Source organism: Sciurus vulgaris (genome assembly GCF_902686455.1).
Source record: "Sciurus vulgaris genome assembly, chromosome: 6".
NCBI classification, from domain to species: Eukaryota; Metazoa; Chordata; class Mammalia; order Rodentia; family Sciuridae; genus Sciurus; species Sciurus vulgaris.
The window spans coordinates 131,916,877-131,938,758 of NC_136466.1; the positions used below are offsets into that span (position 1 = coordinate 131,916,877).

The 21,882-nt window shown below is 35.0% G+C and overlaps 1 protein-coding gene and 1 pseudogene across 4 annotated transcripts in view; one reads left to right on the forward strand and one right to left on the reverse strand.

Moving 5' to 3' along the window:
• PARP8 (poly(ADP-ribose) polymerase family member 8) overlaps positions 1-21,882 on the reverse strand; it is a 171,178-nt gene that overhangs the window by 49,708 nt on the left and 99,588 nt on the right. For all 3 annotated transcript variants that reach the window (XM_079145908.1, XM_079145907.1, XM_079145906.1), the window contains exons 5-10: positions 17,209-17,298; positions 16,578-16,648; positions 15,041-15,118; positions 13,756-13,850; positions 5,357-5,417; positions 4,846-4,936 (exon numbers count right to left, since the gene is read on the reverse strand). In XM_079145908.1, coding sequence (XP_079002034.1) covers positions 4,846-4,936; positions 5,357-5,417; positions 13,756-13,850; positions 15,041-15,118; positions 16,578-16,648; positions 17,209-17,298 — 486 coding nt within the window. The remainder of the gene's footprint in view (positions 1-4,845; positions 4,937-5,356; positions 5,418-13,755; positions 13,851-15,040; positions 15,119-16,577; positions 16,649-17,208; positions 17,299-21,882) is intronic.
• LOC306663923 (RAD9, HUS1, RAD1-interacting nuclear orphan protein 1-like) lies at positions 20,041-21,078 on the forward strand (annotated as a pseudogene). The gene has a single exon. The product of its transcript is annotated as an RAD9, HUS1, RAD1-interacting nuclear orphan protein 1-like (transcript).

A 21,882-nucleotide genomic window follows, 5' to 3' on the forward strand; every position in this document is an offset into this window, starting at 1 on the left:
GAGTAATAAATTATATGTTCCTTTTCAGTAGCATTATCTCTAATTCTACTCCTATATTACCCATTACTGCCCATTTTAAAACATGCTTTCCCCCTCCAATTATCAACAAAATAAATAAATAAATAAATAAATAACCTTTTAGGTTATTTACTAGTGAGATGGATGTGAGTAAATACTAATGAACAAGCTCCAATTTAACCAGTGCATTAAAAAAGAGGAGAAAACCACCAAAAGGACCAGAAATGTAGAATAATTCCATCCCATGTAAGAAACTGCCAACAAATTTCACTACAAAGACAACAGACGGAACCAACCAATCTTCAGGGGCACTAAATGGTTGCTCCTAAACTCCCCACTCCATAGAAGAGGAGGAAGCTAATGGCAAATCACCAGTAACGCATCTCAAAATTAAGAGGGCAAGTGAAACACGACACAGTATATGCTCCAGCGAGTTTCCTCAGAGTATGGCTGTACAGGGAGCAAAGAGCCAGCCTGACAGGCTTCCTTCCTCAGCAGATGTTGACCCCTTTCCTGACAACTGATCCAGTCTTAAAACTGCTCTCAGAAGAAACCAATAAAGGGATGTGAGGAATGCAAGGAGGACAGAAGAGAGTGGAAAGCTCAGCAAGAGTACAAACTAAGGTAAAGCCCCAGCTTCAACCCCATCCTGTGAGTAACACTGAAGCATAAATTACACATCAACATTTGTCTAGCTTTCAGGCAAAGTAGCTAGGTCACTATACTCCCACTGATGTTCACACCAAAAGGTTGGGGAGAAGAAAGAGAACTCCCAAGGGCAAAGCTTTTCTTCCAAGGATGAGTGATTACAGATAATTTGCTGAAGACATGAGCAGTTAGCAGCAAAGTGTGCAGGGCTGGAGGATAGGTGCACCAGGCTATAAAAAGGTGTCTCAGGGAACCAGGGCACAAGAGTTCCCTGTCCATCCCCACTAGCTATCAGATCTGAGAAGTAATGAATCTAATGTAGACTAAGACTAAGAGTAGGATTCTTCCACTTCCTCTGTTTTTTTTTTTTTTTAATTTGCTATTTAGATATACATGACAATGGAGTGCATTTTGGCAGAGTATACATACATGGAATGAAACTTATTCTAATTAGGATCCCAAACTTCTGGTTGTGCATGAAGGGAAGTCTCACTGGTTGTGTGTTCATATATGAACACAGGAAATATCAATTTCTTCTTATTAATGGAAAAAAAATCTATACGCAGAAAACATGAAATTCTGAAAGGAGTGTACTTCAACTGGAAAACAAAATACTATCCTTAGGAATATGATAAATCATAGACAATTACTGATTAATGTTGAAAAGATTCAAAATGATATTGAAAAAACAAAATGAAAGCAACTAATTATAAAGAGGGCATAATGTGGAATGAGCAGAAACTGTGATGAAATTAAAAGCCCAGTGGGAACATTAAATTCAAGACTGAATCATGAAAAAAAATTACTTGGTGGAGTGAAAAACAGATTGGAAAAACACTTATGAAGTACTCAGATAAAAAGGATGAAGAAAAGAGAGAAATGCTAAACAACATGGAAATCCAAGTGATTAGAACCAATCTACATACATTAGGACTAGCAAGTAAAGAAGAAACAATAAATAATTACATAAAACTTTTTTTGAGATAAATTAAGACCTATGTTATGCAAAAACAAAGATGTAAAAGAGCATCAAAAAGAAAAGAAAATAGAACTGGGGTTGTAGCTCAGTGATAGAGTACTTGTCTTGAATGTGTGAGATACTGAGTTAGATCCTCAACACCACATAAAAAAGATATTTTGTCCTACTACAACTAAAAAAAAAAAAAAAAATTAAAAAAAGAAGAGAAAGAAAAGAAAATAGTCCAAATAAACACAAAAACATGAACAAACCATAATAGGTTTCTTACAAATGAACAAAAGCAGAGATTCCTAAAGCATTTTTCCCTTTTTGGGGGAACAATAAATTATAAATTATACTTGATAAAGTTTGTTTCATTCACAAAACAAAAATGTCAGGCATGAAAAAACAAACTCTCAGATTTCTGTGGCTTACAAATTGCTAAATATGTAAATAAATCAAGAGATAAAAAAGGATAGATACATTATGATACTACTAAACATCAAAACAATTAAATATGAATTTAAATAATAAAATACTTATAAAATTATGGAAGTGAAAAAATTTTTAAGTGATATTGTGAGGTAAAAATATCTCTAAAATTCAAGATTATATAAACAAAATAGTGATAGTAACATTACATAAAAATGACATTTTGATTACACACGGATGGCATTTGCAGAAATAGATTGTCTCCAATTCATTTCTAACTCTAAATAGAAAGAAAAAGTTGAGACTTGAGAGCTTTGTTATGGAAATTCTTTTTAAAATTATTTTATTTATTTATTTTTATGTGGTGCTAAGGATCAAACCCGGTGTCTCACACATGCTAGGCAAGGGCTCTGCCACTGAGCTGCAGCCTAGCCCCCCACATGAGAGTTTTAACCACTATAAAAGTAAAATCAGATGGGTACACCATAAGTCACTACAGTGCCACATGGCAGAAAATATGTAGAAACATCAAAAAACCATACACCAGCCAGGTGCAGTGGCAAACGTTTGCAATCCCAACAGCCCAGGAGGCTGAGATAAGAGGATCGTGAGTTCAAAGCCAGTCTCAGCAACTTAGCAAGGCCTTACGCAACTCAGAAAGACTCTAAATAAAATATTTAAAAAGGGTTGAGGAGGTGACTCAGTGGTTAAGCACCCCTGGGTTCAATCCCCAGTACCAAAACAAACAAACAAAACAAAAAGAAAGAAAACAACAACAAAACAATACCCTTATACCTACAGGCTGGAATACTGTGTGAACACTACAACTCATTTGCTTATAGAATATTTAACTTCTTGGGAATAATCTAATGACAGCATTGAGGTGCTTATTAACAAGAATAACCAATACATGAACAGAGAACAAAAACACCAATTGTTTTACAGTTTTCTTAGTATGGAGAGATTATGAGGAATCATTTTTTCATTACCACATTTTATATATTTGAAATAGTTAACTTTTATTTCTTCACCATCTAGCATTACACCCCATCAGTTACTACATGTCAATTTGTACTGAGTTAATTAATTTAGATAGAATGCATTGTATAGAAACAAAACAGACAGCCAATTTTCCAAAATAAAAGCTTTCCTGTCCATAAATTTAAAATAAGTAGTTTTCTTTAGTGAAAACAAAAAGTAGGACAAACATGGTGGCGCATGCCTGCAATCCCTGAGACTTGGGAGACTGAGGCAGGAAGAGCTCAGGTTTGAGGCCAGACATCGCAACTTCATGAGACCCTGAACAACTCAGCCAGGCCCTGTCTCGAAATAAAAATTAAAAAGGGCAGGGGGATGTAGCTGAATGGTACAGTGCCCCTGGGTTCAGTCCCCAGTACCAAGAAGAGAAAGAAGGAAAAAAGCAGGCAGCAGGGTGGGGGGAGAGGACCATCACTGAAAGTAAATATATGTTCCTTGATGTGCCTTTTAAAGAAAAAAAAAATGGTGCAGGTACCATATTAGCGTATGTGTGGCAGGTTAGAGATAGCCACATCTTCAAGAGGTGCTATATACCACCCTCCCTTGATTTTTGGTGGGCTCTGCTTTGATAAACAGAATACAATGGAAGATTCTCTGTGCCTTTTCCCAGAAGCTACCAAATCCTGTCCGTTGAAAAACTTGCTTGTGGACTTCAGTCACCTTGGCAGCACAAGGCCACACCACATGAAGCAATCACATGTGTGGCAGGCACTCTAGTAAGTAATGCCAGCTCGAGGCCAGGATGACACTGAACCAACCACTAGTCATTTTGACATGCAGCATCTTCTGCCTCCTAGCAAGAAGGTCCTTAACGGCCACCAGCTGCACCCACCATCTTACTACAAAGTCATGGAAGACTCCAAGCAAGACCTGCCGAGGTAGGCCCAAGGAGCAACCAGAGAACATATAATGAAGGCAAGTTTTAGAGTGGTTTGTTATGCAGCAGTAGATAAATGGATTGATATCAATGGATACAATTAAGTGTTGTGTGTATGTGTACACACACACACTAGTTGACTGGAAGACATTTTTCCCAGGGTGCTGGGGTACCTTGTTGTAAACTGGTATCTGTTAAAATACACTGACATCATCCATGGAGGAATCTAAAAACGAAAGTACTATTATGATTTCATTTTCAAAAAGGAATACTTTATGCCCCCCATTTGTGTACAATGAATCAAAATATGGTCTGTAAAATAAAAATAAATTAATTAAATGTTTAAAAAAAAGAATACATTATATTTAATGGGGCACTGGTAATCAAAGGTGGAATAAAGATTAAAATTAAATATCACATCAGAGGGCTGGAGTTGTAGCTTAGTGGTAGAGCATGTGTGAGGCACCGGGTTCAATCCTTAGCACTACATAAAAATAAATAAATAAAATAAAGGTATTTCTCCATTTACAACTAAAAATATTTTTTTAAAAATTTCAAATCAGAAAGAGAATTAAATCTAATATTAACCCTGAATATAATTACTCAGTTTCTACTACATTCAACGTACTCTCTCCCCAAGGTGTTTTTGTGCATGTTTCACAGTGATGTGTCAAATTTCTAAAAAATCTGTACAACGAAATGTTATATCTTTCTATTTTCACAAGTTACATGGGCAATGAACAATCTTAGACTACTAATTTAAATATCACTACCAAGGTATTTAACACTACGTTCAGAATCACCAAATGAATACTCATCGCTTAAAACAATGTGGAGCTAATTACTATTCAAAGTAATAGAGAATAAAACTAACCTGGGCCATTTAAGTACTGTGTAAGTGAACAGTGTAGTCGGACAATTATAGGCTCTGTTCGAATGACTTCCCAAGCCACAGCAATCTCCTCCTATAAAAATATACTCAAAGGATGAATCAGTCATCTATTAGAGTTCAGAATGGAAAATAAAAGTAAAAGTTTTAAAAACTTGTATTCTAAAATTGCCTAAATCATGAATGTCTACAAATTATCTCAAAACCCACTCAAGGAAGAGAAGGTCAAAGTACTTGAAACTTTTGCTGTAAAGTATGAAAAATAAACTGAAAACTTGTATCATGAACTACTATAATAAAAAACCATGAACTTCAGAATATATGAAAAGAATCATTGCCAAAGAAAAAAACACGTATCTGCTTCTTTGATCAGTCATAGCAGTCCTTCATAAATCACTAGAGCAAAGCCATGATGTAACTGTATTATAGACAATAAAAAATTAAGATTCTCCCTAGAATAAATATAAATGTAAACAGTATAAAAATTGATACTTACATCAAGAAAGCTAACATCAATATGCAGATCAATATCTACATCATCAATGGCTCCATATTCCCTGAAAACAAAGGGTCAACATTAATTGTTTTACTTCCTTAAAAGGTTGTGTACTGAGTTATTTTAATTAAAAATTCAAACACTAATTCTGATCCCTGATTTCCACTGATAACTCAGAACTGGCCATGGACATAAACTAACTAACTCCATGTAGTTGAGCTGTCGTGTTCTGTGACCTACTTATGCCACAGAGACATCTTTCCATCTTTGTGTACATGCATACTACGCATACATAAATTCAGAGGGTGGCTTGCTTCATAGTTTCAAACATTCCTTGTTCCCAGTGGCAAATCTGTCAGTCTTCCCATGTTACTGCTCTGCTTTACACTTTGAAAATTAAGAGCTATTTCTAAAGGCAAGAAAGGAGTTTCTGACATGAGGAAGGAAGGAGGGGGGACATATGCAATGGAGTCTATACATTTTCCTTCCTTGCTGGACACTGGTGGTTCAAAAACTGATCCAGTTCCTTTTGCTATTTAAATGTCACTGTGTTTGAACAGGCAGCTCGAAGAGTCTGACACATCAGAACTGAAACAAGAATAGTATATTCCACATGAAGGCATTATGAACTTTTATACTGTTCAGGTGGTAGCATAAAGCAGCATATTTTTCTAAGTTAATGAAAGAAAAGGAAAACAATAATTTTAACATCCTACAAACACACACACACACACACACACACACACACCTTTTTATTACCCATAAAATTCTGACGTTACAAATATTATATGTGGTGAGAATTAAAGCAACAGAAACCACTGAAAAGAGTTAAGGAATAATATTTATTCAGTACTTATTTACCAGAAATTGTTTTAAGGATTTCATATATATGCGGTCATTTGACACTCAGAAAACTACTGGTACTGCAATTATCTCCACTTTACATGTATATAAACTAAGGCCTACAGTGATATAGAAACTTATTCACCACCACTCCGTAGTAGAGTTGGGACTTGAATACATGTATTCTAGTTATTTACGCTATAACTGAATTGATTCAATATCTGAGAAACTACCCCTTTGAAACCAAGTTAACCATTAACAGAAAATCTTAAATAAGGTCCCCATTATAGCTCTGTGAGGTGGATAATATGCTCATTTTACATAAAAAGAAAACTGAGGCCAAGGAAGTGAAAAAAAAGTTGCCAAATGTAAAATAAGTCACTGGGGAATTCAAGCAATAAATTCATCCACATTAACTTCAAAACTATGTACAGAACAGTATCGGGCACACAGCAAAGATTCAAAAAAATGTTGTGTATATAAAAGCAAGAAATATAAGTAAAATACATAACTGGCATTTTTGTGTGATTCAGAGTAGAAAATTTTAATGATTTAACAGTTTTATGTAGTATAATAAATAAAGGAATCAGGGATGTCATTTCATTTTCTGTTATCTTGACAAAATATGGGCAGTATATGAGAACGCAGCAACATAAAACTCTGGCTTTCTGCATTTTAGCCTTAAAAGATGTATCAAAACATTACATAAAGAAAAAAGTGATTAAAGAAAAAAAAGAAGTAATGCCAAAAGACTACACAGTTTTGGGTTAACAACTAGGAGTACCATTTTGACCTATTTTATGTACATTCTTATGCACATAATTACAACAACCACGACAACGTTAATAATATAATGATAATGTGATGAATCAAGTTAATTGTCTGGAGCCTTTTAAAAGCATCTCTATTAGTCCCAAACCATATTCTCAGATATCACTAAAGCTTTACATCTCTTATCTCGTTTATCCTCTACTCATATATTATTTAGTGATTCAATAAAATGGTAACTATTAAAAAAAGAAAGAAAAAAGTGAAATTGTTTACGTAGGTGTTTAATTTTTAAAAAGCACCACAACATAACATCTGTGGTAGGATAGGATAACTGCAAATTTAAATTACAATTGAACAGAAAGGATAACAAAAATAGGACCAAGGAAATGAACCATGGAAAGGGTAAATATTTTAGGCTTTTCAGGCTATATATAGTCTCCATCACGTATTTCTCGTCCCTTTTTTGTTTCTCTTCCTCTCTCTGTGGAGCCCTATGAAAAAGGAAAACCCATTTGTGGACCACAAGTTGATTGAAACAGGCCTCCCAGTCCAGAGGTGATAGTTGAACACAAGAAAATGCTGAACACAAGAAAATGGATGATAAATGTAACAGATCAATGCCCATTGCTGGCCATGTAAAAAAGAGCAATGACAAGGTTCAAGAGAAGTTTCACTGGGGTGAAGAGGCCTTGACTACACCTACAGGAGTTAATCCTAAGAAAACAGGAGCAAACACCTGCAAACTTTATCTGGATCAACCTGTGCAGCAGCAAAATTGGAAACAATTCAACTGAATATTCAAGGATAAGGAATAGTTGAAGTATAGCATGTAGCTTGTTGATACAATTTATTTTTTAATTACCCAATGCTAAGGAAGTTGATACAAAAATAATACCTCCCAACCTATTCCAGGTTCTTGATACATGCTGCCTGGTCGTTTTTAAAACACGATGCTACTGTGCATTACACTAGCCAGGTTACCACAGTAACCACTGTCCACATCCTTGTCGTCACATTTCCTTTCTCTCATCTTTACCAATTTCATAGGACGAATAACTTTTATTTGAATTTATTTACACTGGCAAGACTTTGCTTACATTTAGCGGCACAAAGGAAGGAATCAGAGATAACAAAAATCAGTAAGAATTTTATCCACAACAAATTCTCCCTACACTTCAGCAGATCATGTCAACAGAACTCGCCATAAAGCTATCACCAGAATGTGACATATCTTATTTTAAAATGTTTAACTGTATTTTAAAGTATTCTGTGTAGAGTTTCTTGAATTTTTTTGGGTTTTAAAGTTAAGTATTTTTTCCCAATTCCTGAAACTATCAACTTTTCTGAAGTTCCAGGGCCAGCCTCTGCAACTCTGAGGGACCCCATCTCAACATAAAAAATAGAAAGGACTGGGAATGAACAGGTTCAGTGCTGAAACACGCCTGGATTTAATCCCCAATACTGTACACACACATACACAGGAACATGTGGGGAGGTGGTGCAGTGAATATAGAATTAGAAGTGCTCTTCTTCATCACAGAATGTGAATTTGGAATTCAAGGTAGAAGCCCTGAGAGGTTTGCAATTAGCTGGACTCTGCAGATGTAGACCTGTAAATAAGTGTTTTTAAAATTTTATGCCACATTTTAAAGAATTCACGAAAGAATTCACATAACTGCTAACCCATTTCAGTTAAGATGCCCTTTCTCTATAATGCCAAAAATTTCACATTTCCCACTGTGTGATTACAAAGTGTGATTACAGAGACCCAGTGATCAAGATCACTTCTATAACTGAATACCTTTCAGTAGCCCAGGAACTCATGCATAGCAAATGCAGAATCAAGGCAAAAGCTTGATAGATGAGTCCAACTTGAATTTGGGCTGTGTCCTGAATACAATTTCAAGCTTATAATAACTCAAAATAATTTCACGTACTGCCTAAATATATTCACCAGAAAAGATCATATCAAATTGAACAACTTCTCTTTTTTTAAGATGAGGAAAACAACACAGAAATGATCTGAGGCAGTTATTCCACTTTGGAACAGAGGATCTGGAAGAAACTACTACAAAAATGACCTTTCCTGATATTTAGTGAGACTTCCATTCAGGATGAGCTAATCCTAGAGTCTACATATCTTAAAATCTGGCCATTTGATTGAGGATACTCACATGTGATCTAGATTATTAAGAACATGTACATGAGGAAAATGGGTGGAACTAGAGATCATTATGTTAAGCAAAATAAACCAAATTCAGAGATCGGGGGTCATATGTTTCCTCTTATATATGGAAGCTAGAGAGGAAAAAGGAAAAGAAAGGAGGGTCAGGGATCTCATGAAAATCATAGGGAGATCAGTAGAGAAAAGGCACCAGGGGTGGGAGGTGGAAGAGAGGAAGCAAGTGTTGGCACTGTTAATTGTCCAAATTATATTGTTATATTGTAAGCATGTACAAATATGTAACAACAGATTCTGTCATTATGCACTCATTATGTACAACCATAATGCATCAATAAAAAAATGTTGAGGGACGGGTGCTGTGGGGCTCAGTGGTACAGCACTTACCTAGCATGTGTGAGGTACTGAGTTCAATTCTCAGCAACACATAAATAAATAAAACAAAGGCAATGTGTCCATCTACAGCTAAAACTATATATACACACATAAAAATGTGGAAAGACAAGAAAAATATGAATGTAGAAAGATCAAAAAAAGGTTCATGAAATAACTTTGTCAATAAACATGTACTTCTGAAGATACTTAGAATTCTTGGCAATTCATTCTTCTATTTTCAAAGGAACTAATCAAGAAACATCCTCATTAATGAGATTCATTATGTAGTCACAATACATTAAATATCAGACCATCTGTATTGGTCTTCCTTTCTCTATAACTTTAGGTTATTCATCATACTACCAAGACATCTTATAACAGTACCTGATCAAATCAGCTGAGATCATGCTGATATTTTCAATGTCTAATTTTTCCTTTTGAACTGTCAAGAAAATTATATGTACACACACACACTCACGCACACACACACACACACACACACACACACAATTCTACCATAGACTCTTAAGAAATAAGCCTCTTGCTATTTCATTATTTGTACTTTCAGCAAGTGGGCAGTGATATTTTGAGAAGATATGCTGTGAAGAAACGTACAGATTCCCGTGATATCTGAAACTCAACAGCTTGCATGTCTATCTCTGCATGCCTACTCAATGTGTGTTTTTGCCCGGTATGGGAGAGATGTTTGTGAATGGGCCAAGAAATATGCAAACTCAGTAGTCAGGAAGAGATCTTGGCAAGATTAGGACATTTGCAAGACTGTATCCAAGGTAGCTATAAATTTCGCTAAAAGACAACAGGATTAAGAAGAATTTAAAAATTCAGACAAGAAGGGAATTTGATCTTTTATAAGACAAAATAATAGTATATAAGATGTACTGAATAAATAATTGCTACAACTCTGCAGTCAGCTTCAACATCCTTGGTTTTCCTTAAATAAAGTTCATGCTTTGGAAGCAGAGGTGAGTGCCCAGGATGTGAGCATCTGAAGCTCCATCTAGATTATTGCTCCCACATCTTTGGAAAATATTCTCCCGTTGGTTTCTTTTCCCTATGCCCCTCCTATCATCGCTTTCCTGATTATTGGTGTCAGACTGTTTCTTCCCCCACACTCAGAGGCAGAAGGTGGAGAAGCAATATGCTGGGAAAGGTATTACTAACATCCGATCCAAGATCTTGTTTTGATAAATGACACCCTTCAATGTAGACTAAGTTATGCTGTGGTAACAAACATCTTCAAAAATCTCAGAGGCATAACACAAAAAAAAAGATCTATATCTCACATTACATGAAATAGGTGTTGTGGGGTGATTTGCTGTGATGATTAGGAATCCAGGGTGACCCCCTGGGAAATCACTCTTTCCCACTTTGTGCATATTTCACAGACCATCATAAGTTCTAATTTAAAGAGAACAGGGAAATACAATCAATCCTACCACATGACCAGATCAGAATCAGATGATCTGAAAGGATTCCTGTTACCCACCACAAATAGAAATTAAGAAATTCAGAGAAATTGAAGTGGTCAATTCTGATTTACGTGGTTTTTTATATATATTTCCTTTCATTCCCCTTTCATCTTTCCTTTTTTTTTTTTTTTTTTTTTTTTTTAAGGCAATACATGTTTGGTGGGCACAAATATAGTGGTACAGGTTCTCAAATCACCCAAAAGTTTCAAGCACTCTTTTTCTCCAACCTAAAGGACTTACTACAATTGTCCATCCACGAAAAGTGATCAAAATACAAATGAGCCCAAATTTGGGGGAACTTCTAGCCTCATTATGCAACAGTAACAATAAAAAGGTCAGATTCCTCATCAGTTTGAATTTTTAAAATGAAAGATGGCAGATCATAAAGCAAAGCACTTTTTACATGAATAGAAGTTTCAAATTTCAAAAGGAAATGATCAGAAACATTTCTCTCCTAACAGAACGGGAATTTCTGACTTCTAATGTCCTACCATTGTAGAAGTATCAACCCCAAATTCTTCGCAAATGACACTGATCAATATTATTTTTACAAGTCTGACAATGGGGGTACATTCATAATGCCTTCTGTTACAAACTCGGAGTGGTCACAGGGTTTCTTCCACAGAGATCTAACTCACTTCAAAACTGTTACCAATCTTCACACGTATGGGTTCAATGCAAGCAGATTTTTATTTATGGATGGCACTGTGAGGTAGAGCTGTTGCTACATATTTAAGTAATAAATCTATTATGGGTCACTTTTTCTGTACCTTCTTTTATCCAGTTTTTAAGGGAGTTTTTCCTCCATCTAGGCAATCAGCACTTCCATCTCTCACAGAGAACTCAGATGTGGTTAGCTGCCTTTCTCATTAGATGCCGCATAAAAAAATGACACCAAACAGCCTATTGTGCATATTGAGGTACTTCTGCTCTTCAGACTCCATTAAGTTCTTATAAGCCTCAATTAAGTAAAAGAACAGCTAATTAGAACAGTCTGTTTTCAATAGACTTAGAACTATGCAAGGAAGATGATTCTAAGACCTTATGCCTAACTGCCACTTTACCCATGTGTCCAAGTCTCAGCATTTGAAGGTAATGCATAAATTCATCTTTGTTTATTTTAAGTAAATCAAAGTAGTCTTACTGTGATTCACCTTTATACCAAAGGCTTCTGGGAAAGCATTTATTCTGGAGTCATCCTCTGAAGCTTGGGAAAATCTAGAGCAGGCTAGAATGTCTTACATTCATTAAGATTTAAATTGGATCAAAGAACGTTATAAAAGCAAATAGGCAAGGGGGGGAACTAAACCTTTTATGACTTTGGGTACTTCATTTGACTGAAATTTCAACAGTTAACAAAAACCACAAATACAGATCATCCTAAGTACTTAATAAATATTTGGTGAAGAAACAACTTATGTACATAATAATTTAACCAGGGCATAGAAAATATTAAAATGTGTTTTAGAAAAGCCTTTAACTATAAAAGCAGTCAGTAAGTACTAAGGCTAGCCTATTTACAAAATATGTATTTTGAATGAATACATATTAAATTCTATGTTGTATTATGATTGTTAAATATATTTCGTAGCCTTTTGCTTCAGTGGGGTGGATAAATCACTGTCTTTTTTCTGAGATGGTATTACTGAAAGCAGTCAAAGATCCACCATAAATCATGTATTTCACGTATGACCCATGCTATGGTACGTATGATAATGGAAGAAAGAATAGAAAACAAACCAAAACAAAATGAAGAAAATAGTACTATCTCAACATTCACAGAATTCAGTCTAGAGGGAGAGAAATAAACTAATCATGAAAAAACAAATGAAGCATAATAAATAAGACAAAGGCCAAATAAATATGTGGGGAATCCAGAAGGCAAAATAGCTAAACTACATTGAACATTCAAAGGCTCAGAGAAATGGACGTGTAGACGGACTTGAACAGAGACAGCAATGGGGTTGATGGAAGTATTCCTTGAGGAGTATTCCTCTGAAAATGCCTGCAGTTGTGAGGAAATACAGGGCCTTTGGGTTGTCTGGGTAGATAAAGGAGAAACAGGCCAAACTGCCAGGGGAGTGTGGAATTCCATGGAGACTTAAAGACTGAACTACAGCAAAGAACAGGAATCTACCAGAGTTGACTACTGGAAGCTGCTGTAATGTCAAAGAAGTCTTTTTCTTATATTACAGAAAGAAAAAGGAAGGTAACTAAGGACAATGAGGTCTTCTGAATGACTGAATATAATTACAATGGTCTGGAAATTTATCACCGATTATTAGGTTACTGAAGAACAAAATACATTACCATTCAAACAAGCACTGTGCAAATTTATATCTTCTGTTTTAGGGATCATATCACAATGTGATTTGATTACAAATGGCTTTGCATTATTTACTTTCATTGCTCATAAGGATATGGCCTTGATTTATGATAAAAAAGGATGAACCCAGCTGACCAAACCTACTACAGCAATTAATTAACCACAATCTTAAAACTACTCTTCAATTAAATCTCAAAAATAACTAGTTTCGTTTATGTACTCACTACAATCTTAGAGCAAATGTACAAAAATATAGCATAAATATGCCATTTTCTATAAACACACACACAAAAAAACAATCTCTCAAACATTTTGAAATACAATGTTCCTCAAAAATGAAACTACTCCGACAGAGAATCTCAACGGCTTACCAAATGATTTTAATTTTTATTCACTGAAGTCACTCATTTACCTGAGAGAAACTGCGTGCGGTCCATATATCTCTCTCACTGCCGACAAGTCAGCTTCCAGCTGTGGGTGCTTGTGCAGTTCCCCATCATAATTCACCTGATGAAAGGGAGAATTCAGAAGTGACTGAGGGGTAACAAGAATTATAAGAACCAAAACACTATCTTTTGGACAGGTCACCTGATCTGTTCTGCCATGAATATTTTCAGCTTCATAAAATGTAAAAATAAAAATAAAATAAAAAACAGATGATTCACTAAAGTTCTTAGGTCACATATGGCTAGAATAATTATGTTTAAAAGTTAAAATTACAGTATTTTGACATAAAGAAAATGGAAACGTTAAAAAGGACTGAAATAAATGCCTGCCAGATGATCTCAAAAACTTCTAGATGAACATTTAACTAAAGCATTTACGTCCCCTTTGTAACAATCAATACTGTAACCAAAAATCAAACTGAGAGGAATTGTTTTGCATGCTGTTCAAGTATTATATTGGTTAAAGAATCTTTTCATTAGGAAAACTATCCCATTACTAGAAAATTATTCCCTAAAGAGAAGAAACCTGGTTTTATTAAGTTCATATTTCCAGTGCCTTGCTTATGTTTGACAAATTACAAATTTTTTACTCTGAATTCTTGTACAGGATAACTTCTGCTTTAATGGCCCTCTGTACGACCCTCTTATTACACTGCCCAAATTACAAAGCACATTTGATCAAGGGTGTTAAACAGAACATATATGCTCATTTTCTAAAAATCAAATGTTTGGTTTTAAATTTTAACATTACCCTGGAAAACTCAGAGGAGATATTTCATATATGTAGCTAGATTATTTTCATATACTTAAATTATGATATAACTTCATACCAATTTTTGAACATTATGAATACAAATATAAATAAATAGGGAAGATGTTCAATAATCAGGGACCATGGAATTTTATAAAGGTTAACAATCGATGCTTTTGTTGTGTCCTACTTAAAAACACTATATGCTATATACTTCAAAAGAGTAAAATTCAAAAGCATAAGAAAATGTTATCTGAAAAATTCTGTAATAAATTAAGACAACTTCAAAGTAAAGGAATGATTACAGCATTAAAAAAAAAGCAAAGGTAATCTTCTTTCTGAGGGTATGTACAAAATGAGAAACAGATCAATTATACAGATTTTTCTAGTTACTACAGAACCATAATCAACTTCTTACCTCTCAGGCACTGATTTCTACTGGGACAAACATGGCTATCAGAACTTTTGAGACTGGGTATTTGGAAGAAAGGTTTTCTTACCTGTCCTCCATAATAAAATTCTTCAGAATCATTATCACCTTCAGAATCATCTTCCACTGTACTATTTTGTCTTGATTCCTTAAAATAATCAGAGTAAAAAGACAATCGTAATGCTCAAACTACTTTGCCTTCTTTTGAAAATAAAGTTGCCATAATAGGAACCTTTTATGCATAGTAAAATATTTTATATATAAAGCTTTCTTCATGTACGATTACAACAAATCAAAGAGTACTCAGAGGCAGTTTTGCAGGTGCATTGAGCTCTTCATAAACTATAACTCTTTGAAAAGTTTTCTTTCTCTGATCTTAATATTCATAATTTAGTATCTGATGTATATTAAAAGCTTATGTATATTAAAAACATGTATAACAAATTGTATGTTCCACTCTCTTCTGATCAAACATTTGGCAAGCTTATACTAATTCAATTTTTATTAACAAGTTTCTTAGTACTGTTTATTCAAGACTGTTCTCACTTCCACTGCTGACACTAAATTTTGAAAAAAAAATTGAATGATAACATAAAAATCAAATTATAAACATAAATGTGAATCACATTATGAGAACTTTCAGTATATAGAAATTATTTGTTTTAGAATTTAGAATTCCAAGGGGCATTTAACATGCTTAAACTCGAAGTTTTGAGTTTTTAATTAACTGAACAAATTTGTTATGAGGACCAAGTACAAAAACATGAAAATTCATATTGGTATTTCTATTACCAGCCTTATTATGAACAATGTCAGAAACAAAATGTAATTTCTTTTGGGTACAAGAATTCATGCATCCAATATTTTATGAAATATTCATTGCTAAATTTCTAGTTCTAAAGGAAAATAAAACAACCAGAAAAGGTGACTTTGGACTTTATGAAATTACAATAACATTTGGTCAATAACCAGTTGGGTGCAAGCAACAATTCTCACTGTGGATAGACAAGGGAAGAATCAATGGCACAACACTTGACAAGGAATGGAGAGTTGTATCAAGTGCATAGCTTTCAAGGAAAGACCTGCTGTCCTGCTGCACTTACTTTTCTAAATGTCCTGGTATTTATTCATAGACTCAAGTGAATTATTTTTAAATGGGGAGAAGACATAATTTAAAAAAAAAAAAATACTGGACAATAGTAAGACTATACCTATCCTTTATGTTATTTTTTTCTAAAGAGATCATTTACAAACAAATTCTCAAGGGTCCCATTAAAATTATGTATAGCCATGTAGAGTTCTATGTGATGTAAATGCTCCTCCATCAGCTACATTATTTGATGAAAGAATATAGAACAAATTGTGTTTAGCATGCATTTTATTTATAGTTGAGCCAGATGTTCTTTTCTATCATATTAAAGGGAATTTCATTCTCAGAATTATTTTAGATCACTCCCCTTACCACACAGAGTCCATAAGTCATGAGCTTGATTTTCATTCACATTCAATTCTAATCTAAGTAACAAGGGGATATTAACTCCCAATACGTGGTAAATTTTAAACATATCTATGCTGTTTACAAAAAAAAAGAAATATAACTTACATACCTCCCCATTTTCCTTTTGCAGTTTGGATTTTATGGATAAACAACAGTTAATGTCATTTGTTTTTCTTAATTCTGAAATAAAGTTATAAGTTTAAAAATTACTTCCATTTTCAGGACATCACTCACCAAGTATTCATGAGTTTCCATCTAAAACTACCCGTTCCCTGCACTTTGCAAAGAACTAAAGGATATTTCACAATTTTATCATATTGGGGAAAAACACAAAATGCAAGCTATTCTGATTTTTTCATTGTGCATAAAGATGTTACCAAACTAAAGTACCAGTATACAAATTTCTTCAGCTCTCATGACATATTTCACAGTATCTTTTATTGCCATTGAGTATGGCTTCTGTACTTGATTTGTATAGCAGTTCATTATGGAGGGAAATGACTTTATAACAGCAATTGTCAACATAATACACTTAAACAAGGATTTTAAACCATTAACTCACATGTTTTAAAAATTATAACAAACTAATGCTTTTTAAAATGGAGGTGTACTCAAGAGAACCAGATTTATAGATGCTAATGGTGAATATTTGTTACTTCAGCTAAAAGACACAAAGAAACAAAGCTACATACAATTAAGAAAAATCAACCTTGGATGGAAAAAAAAAGTATTACTATTACCTGTTGCTATTCTATGAAAAATTACTGGAATTGGTTCTGTAGTAACTAGAACATCTTCATCATTTTCTGAACTTGACACATATGTATTGTCTGCAAAAAAATATGGATAATTAAAGGCATGATTACCTGACAGAGTACATCCTTTATAAAAATAAGAAAGTTCAGATCACTTCGGTTCCAATTCTGATAAAGAACACAACACACTGCTATTCTAATTAAGCTCTTAAAAAATGAAGCAAATTTCAGATTTATGTATAAATGGCCCATTCTAAGATGTTTAAGTCTCCTTGAAAAATACAGACATTGGATAAAACCTATCCAAATACATTTTTAATATCCTATGAGAAAATGAATCTTTTGGATGTAACCGGTTTTCCTCAACTGGCTCCTGTTATCAATATCTACCACAAGGAGCAGGGTAAGTGAGTGGAGGGAAAAAGCTCAAGAGCACATGATACAATAAAAGAAATTCACAATCAAATCATCAAAGATTCTGAGCTGAAAATTCTGTTGAAATCATACCCTCCATATTGCTCTACTATATATTTTTAAGTTGATATAAATAAAGTCTCACAATTATCATTCTTCCCCAAATTAATTTTATGAGTATGGAGCACATTAAAATACTCCAGTTCTTATTTATTGTTTGTTTATTCTGGAAAAATAAAATGCTTATAAGTTAACTACTTTGTTCTGATAGATACATATCTACAAGTATATGGAAATATAATACCCAGGTACTTATTGTCCTTTTCTCATTGCGGACTCCTGAGCATCTGTAAGACAGCTATTTAATGAACAGTTCACAAATTCATTAATGATCATTCTATAATACACCCAACAATGACCTACCAAATTGTATAAATAAAATATTACTAGTGAATAAAAGAAACATGGATCAATTTCCGCTAAGGGAAATTAGTGTTGAGATGACTGAAGTAGTACATGTTACAAGATCTTTCTAAGTCAACTTTTCATAATATTGTGTCAGTACAGTGAGAACATGATTCTTAATTGATAGTTATCTAAGTCTCTACTTTATTTCTGAAAAAACATCTGTACTGCTTTTAGACTCTGAGAATAAGTCAATGATAGTAATATGTACCTACAGCTTAGCTGCAAAAGACTCTCAACAGACAAGGCTTTATCAGTTATTCAGGAAGGAGAGAGGGTTGGGAGTAGATTAGATCTGAAACAAAACAACTTTGCCTCGTAACTTTAATTAGTGCTAATCACAAATATTGCTTTATTTAATGTTAAAATACCATCAAGGAGGATATGAAATTCTCATGCCTGTCAAGCAGGACCACAGATTAAGAAACACATATAATATGATTTATTTTAGTTAATGTTTTAGCATATTAGTTGGGATGTTGATCATTTAACAGGAATCTCTTTCTGGCCTTAACCTGTACTTTCAGGTAAACATAAAATCTTTTAATAAGAGTCAGATTTTATTTTCTTTAAGCCTTCCCTATTACTAATTCAAAGTTATTTACTACTAAATCAACATAATTATGTGTTTTCCTTATGTGGAATGTATTCACTGGAGCAAAGTAAGGAGAAAATGAGTATTAAAAGGGAGGTTTATTTTCCCTACAGCAGTGAAGGAGTTCCTAGAATTAGAGGGGTAAATGAAGTCAGAATTGGGGACAGGCAGATAGTGTAGAAATAGGGAATCAGTCAAATCAAGGAAATGAAGTCTATGAAAATCATCTGCCTTTGGAAGTCTGGACGAAGAATGGACTTTTTACATCTCACCTGCAAAACCAACCCCAGTCACTTAGGCAGGAAGGAGAGAGAAGGCTTCAAAAAGAACTGGAGAGCAAAAGATTTTCTTATAAAAAAAGAAACGGGGGAATACAATGTGTAATGCTGCTCCCCCGCCCATCAGGTACAGCCATTTTGCCCGCCTCCCAACCACTTGTCAATCTGTGAACATCCTAGCTAGCTATTGGTTCATCAGTCAGCTTGCAAGTATCCTTCTCCCATATTGGTCCCCTGTTAGCCCGGCAGAATTCAACTGTTTCACTGTAGCTTCCCCGCCATCTTCTTCTGTCTGTCCTACACACTTTTCTCTATCCTCCTGGCTTTCCACTCTCTCTAGAGCGCCCTTTTCTTTTCCTTTCTCTATTCCTCTCATTTTCTCTCTTACCCTGCAGGGAGACACTGTTTGCTTAATAAATTCCCTTCTGTGAAAAATAAATAAGTAAATAAATAAATAAAAGGGAGGTTTAGAAAAACAAAACTTAGAAGCTGACTACCAGCCAGAGGGATGATCTTGAACAATCCATAAAGTTGGCATCATCATGCAATTCACAGCATCATGATGATGGAGATTTTACTGAAGCCATCAGAAGGCAGGCAAATGGAGATATTCTTAAGAAAGCAAGAAGCTTGGTGGCCAGGTATGTGCCTAGCCCTGGGTTCAACCTCCAACACTATGCTTCCTCCTCCTCAAAACAGGCAGATTGAACCTTCATGAACTAAAATTGATTTCCAGTATACATTCATTGGCATGAACCCAACTACTATGTATAATTACTAAGTTCTAAGTCAAAAAAAATAGAAAATAGAATCAACAGTAAATAAAGGATTTTGTACCAAAATGGCTTATGTTAAGTAATATATACAACTGTTCTCTATTCATTATGGGGAGGGTGGGAGCGGAGAAAACCTATTACAATATAAAACCCACCAAAAAAAGTACAAGTAAACCATAGGACAGTGATTTGAAGCAAGAAAATATAATCTGGTGAATATGTATGTGGTTTAAGAGCCAAAATTGAATCCGCCGGCGTGTCTCCGCGATCTGGCTCCAACGCTGTGCGCCGTGAGGAGCGGCGGCCGTGGCCCCGCGGGGCGGGCATGGGTTGTAATTGGAGCCTGTTCCACAACCCAAGGGCAACCAGCACCATGAGGTTACTAACTGCCCTTCATTTACCTATTTATGCCTCCCAAAAAAAGACACTGCCAACGTTCCCACAAAACTCCGCTGCTATTCCACCAGCAACCACTGGAGGGCCCCAAACGTCACTATGGAGCTCCACAGAGAACCATCCGCACACTCAGGTGCCCAGCAGGCCTATTGACCTAGCACCATCGCTTCTTGGGTAACACCTCAGTTTGATACAACTGTAGAAAGTTGGTTCCCAGCCCTCCGGAAACATCATCGCCAAGACCAGGCAAGACATTCAAGCCGAAAATCTACCTGCAAGTTTCCCTGTCTAACATTTGAGAGTCCACAGTTATCTTCCAGTTCAGAGACACTGGGGATCCCCGACGTAACAGGGTGCCCCAATCAATCAGAAAAGGACATTTCTAGAAAGCCCTTAATTCCAGTGCTCAGTCCCCAAAGCTGTGGGGAACTATCAGTACATGCCCTTCACAGCTTTCCTTACGTGTTTATTCCACCTGATATTCAAACCCCAGAGTCATCTTCTTTGAAGGAGGACTCCATTTCCCCAGATCAGAGGGAAAACACCCTTGAAAGCTGTATCCTTCACACTAGTACTCCTACCAGCCCAGAACCTGGACCTATTCTGGTTAAAGACACCCCTGAGGAGAAGTATGGGATAAAGGTCACATGGAGGAGACGAGGACACCTGTTGGCTTACCTCAGGGAAAGAGGGAAGCTGAGCAGAAGCCAGTTCCTTGTGAAAAGCTGACTGGATTTGTTGGACATCATTCTCTCTCATCAGCAGTCTCAAATGGCTAATTTTTGTAACATTGATAAAGTCATTTTTCTGACTCTAAGAGACTTTATTGAAAGAATAAAATAAAAATAGTACCAACAGGAAAAACATTTTAACTAGAGCCCTAGAGTTGCAAGGGAATTCAGTTTCCAGATTGGCTTTTAATAGTTCATAAATAGGGGGCTAGAGTTGTACCTCAGTGGTACTGTGCTTGCCTGGCATGTGTGAGCCACTAGGTTGGATTCTCAGCACCTCATAAACAAATAGATAAAATAAAGTTCCATGAACAACTAAAATATGTACATATTGAAAAAAAATTTCATACAGTTAAATTTAATGACAATGAACTGTTCATATTTTTCTTGTTTAATTTTTTAAAATATCTTGCAGTAACTTTAAAATGTATGTAAACAAAGGGCTACAGAAAGTTCTTAGAAAACTTTGCTTCTGTTAGTATTGTGGCAATATTGCCCATCCACAAAAAGTCATTTCCTTTAACTATTATCATTAATCCTTTAATTGTCTCATTTAAACTAATTAATTCTACTATTACTCAATGCGGGGATTTTTTTTTTTTCATGCTAGGTTAGCACTACCACCTAGCTACTACAACCCCAGCCCTTCCCACAATTTTGAGTACTAACTCTGAGGCCCTGTGGCAGCTTCCTCTATGACCTAATGGATGCAAAAAATCAAGGCAAACTCATCAGACTTTTTATGATTGACTGCCACCTTTCCAACTTTGGCTTATCCGAAAAGGCAAGATGAAATGGAGCAAGCCCTATTTTAAGTGAATACAGTGGGATGAGGGATCACAGACTAGTCACTTACATTTGCTTCTGTTTTGAATTTTTGTTTCCAACTGAAGAAATTTGTAAATATTAAATAGGGTGGGAAAATGGTTTATTATACTAAGGATTTAAACTGTAAATAAATATGGAACATTTTTCAAAGAAAAAAAAAAGATAGCCAAAATCAA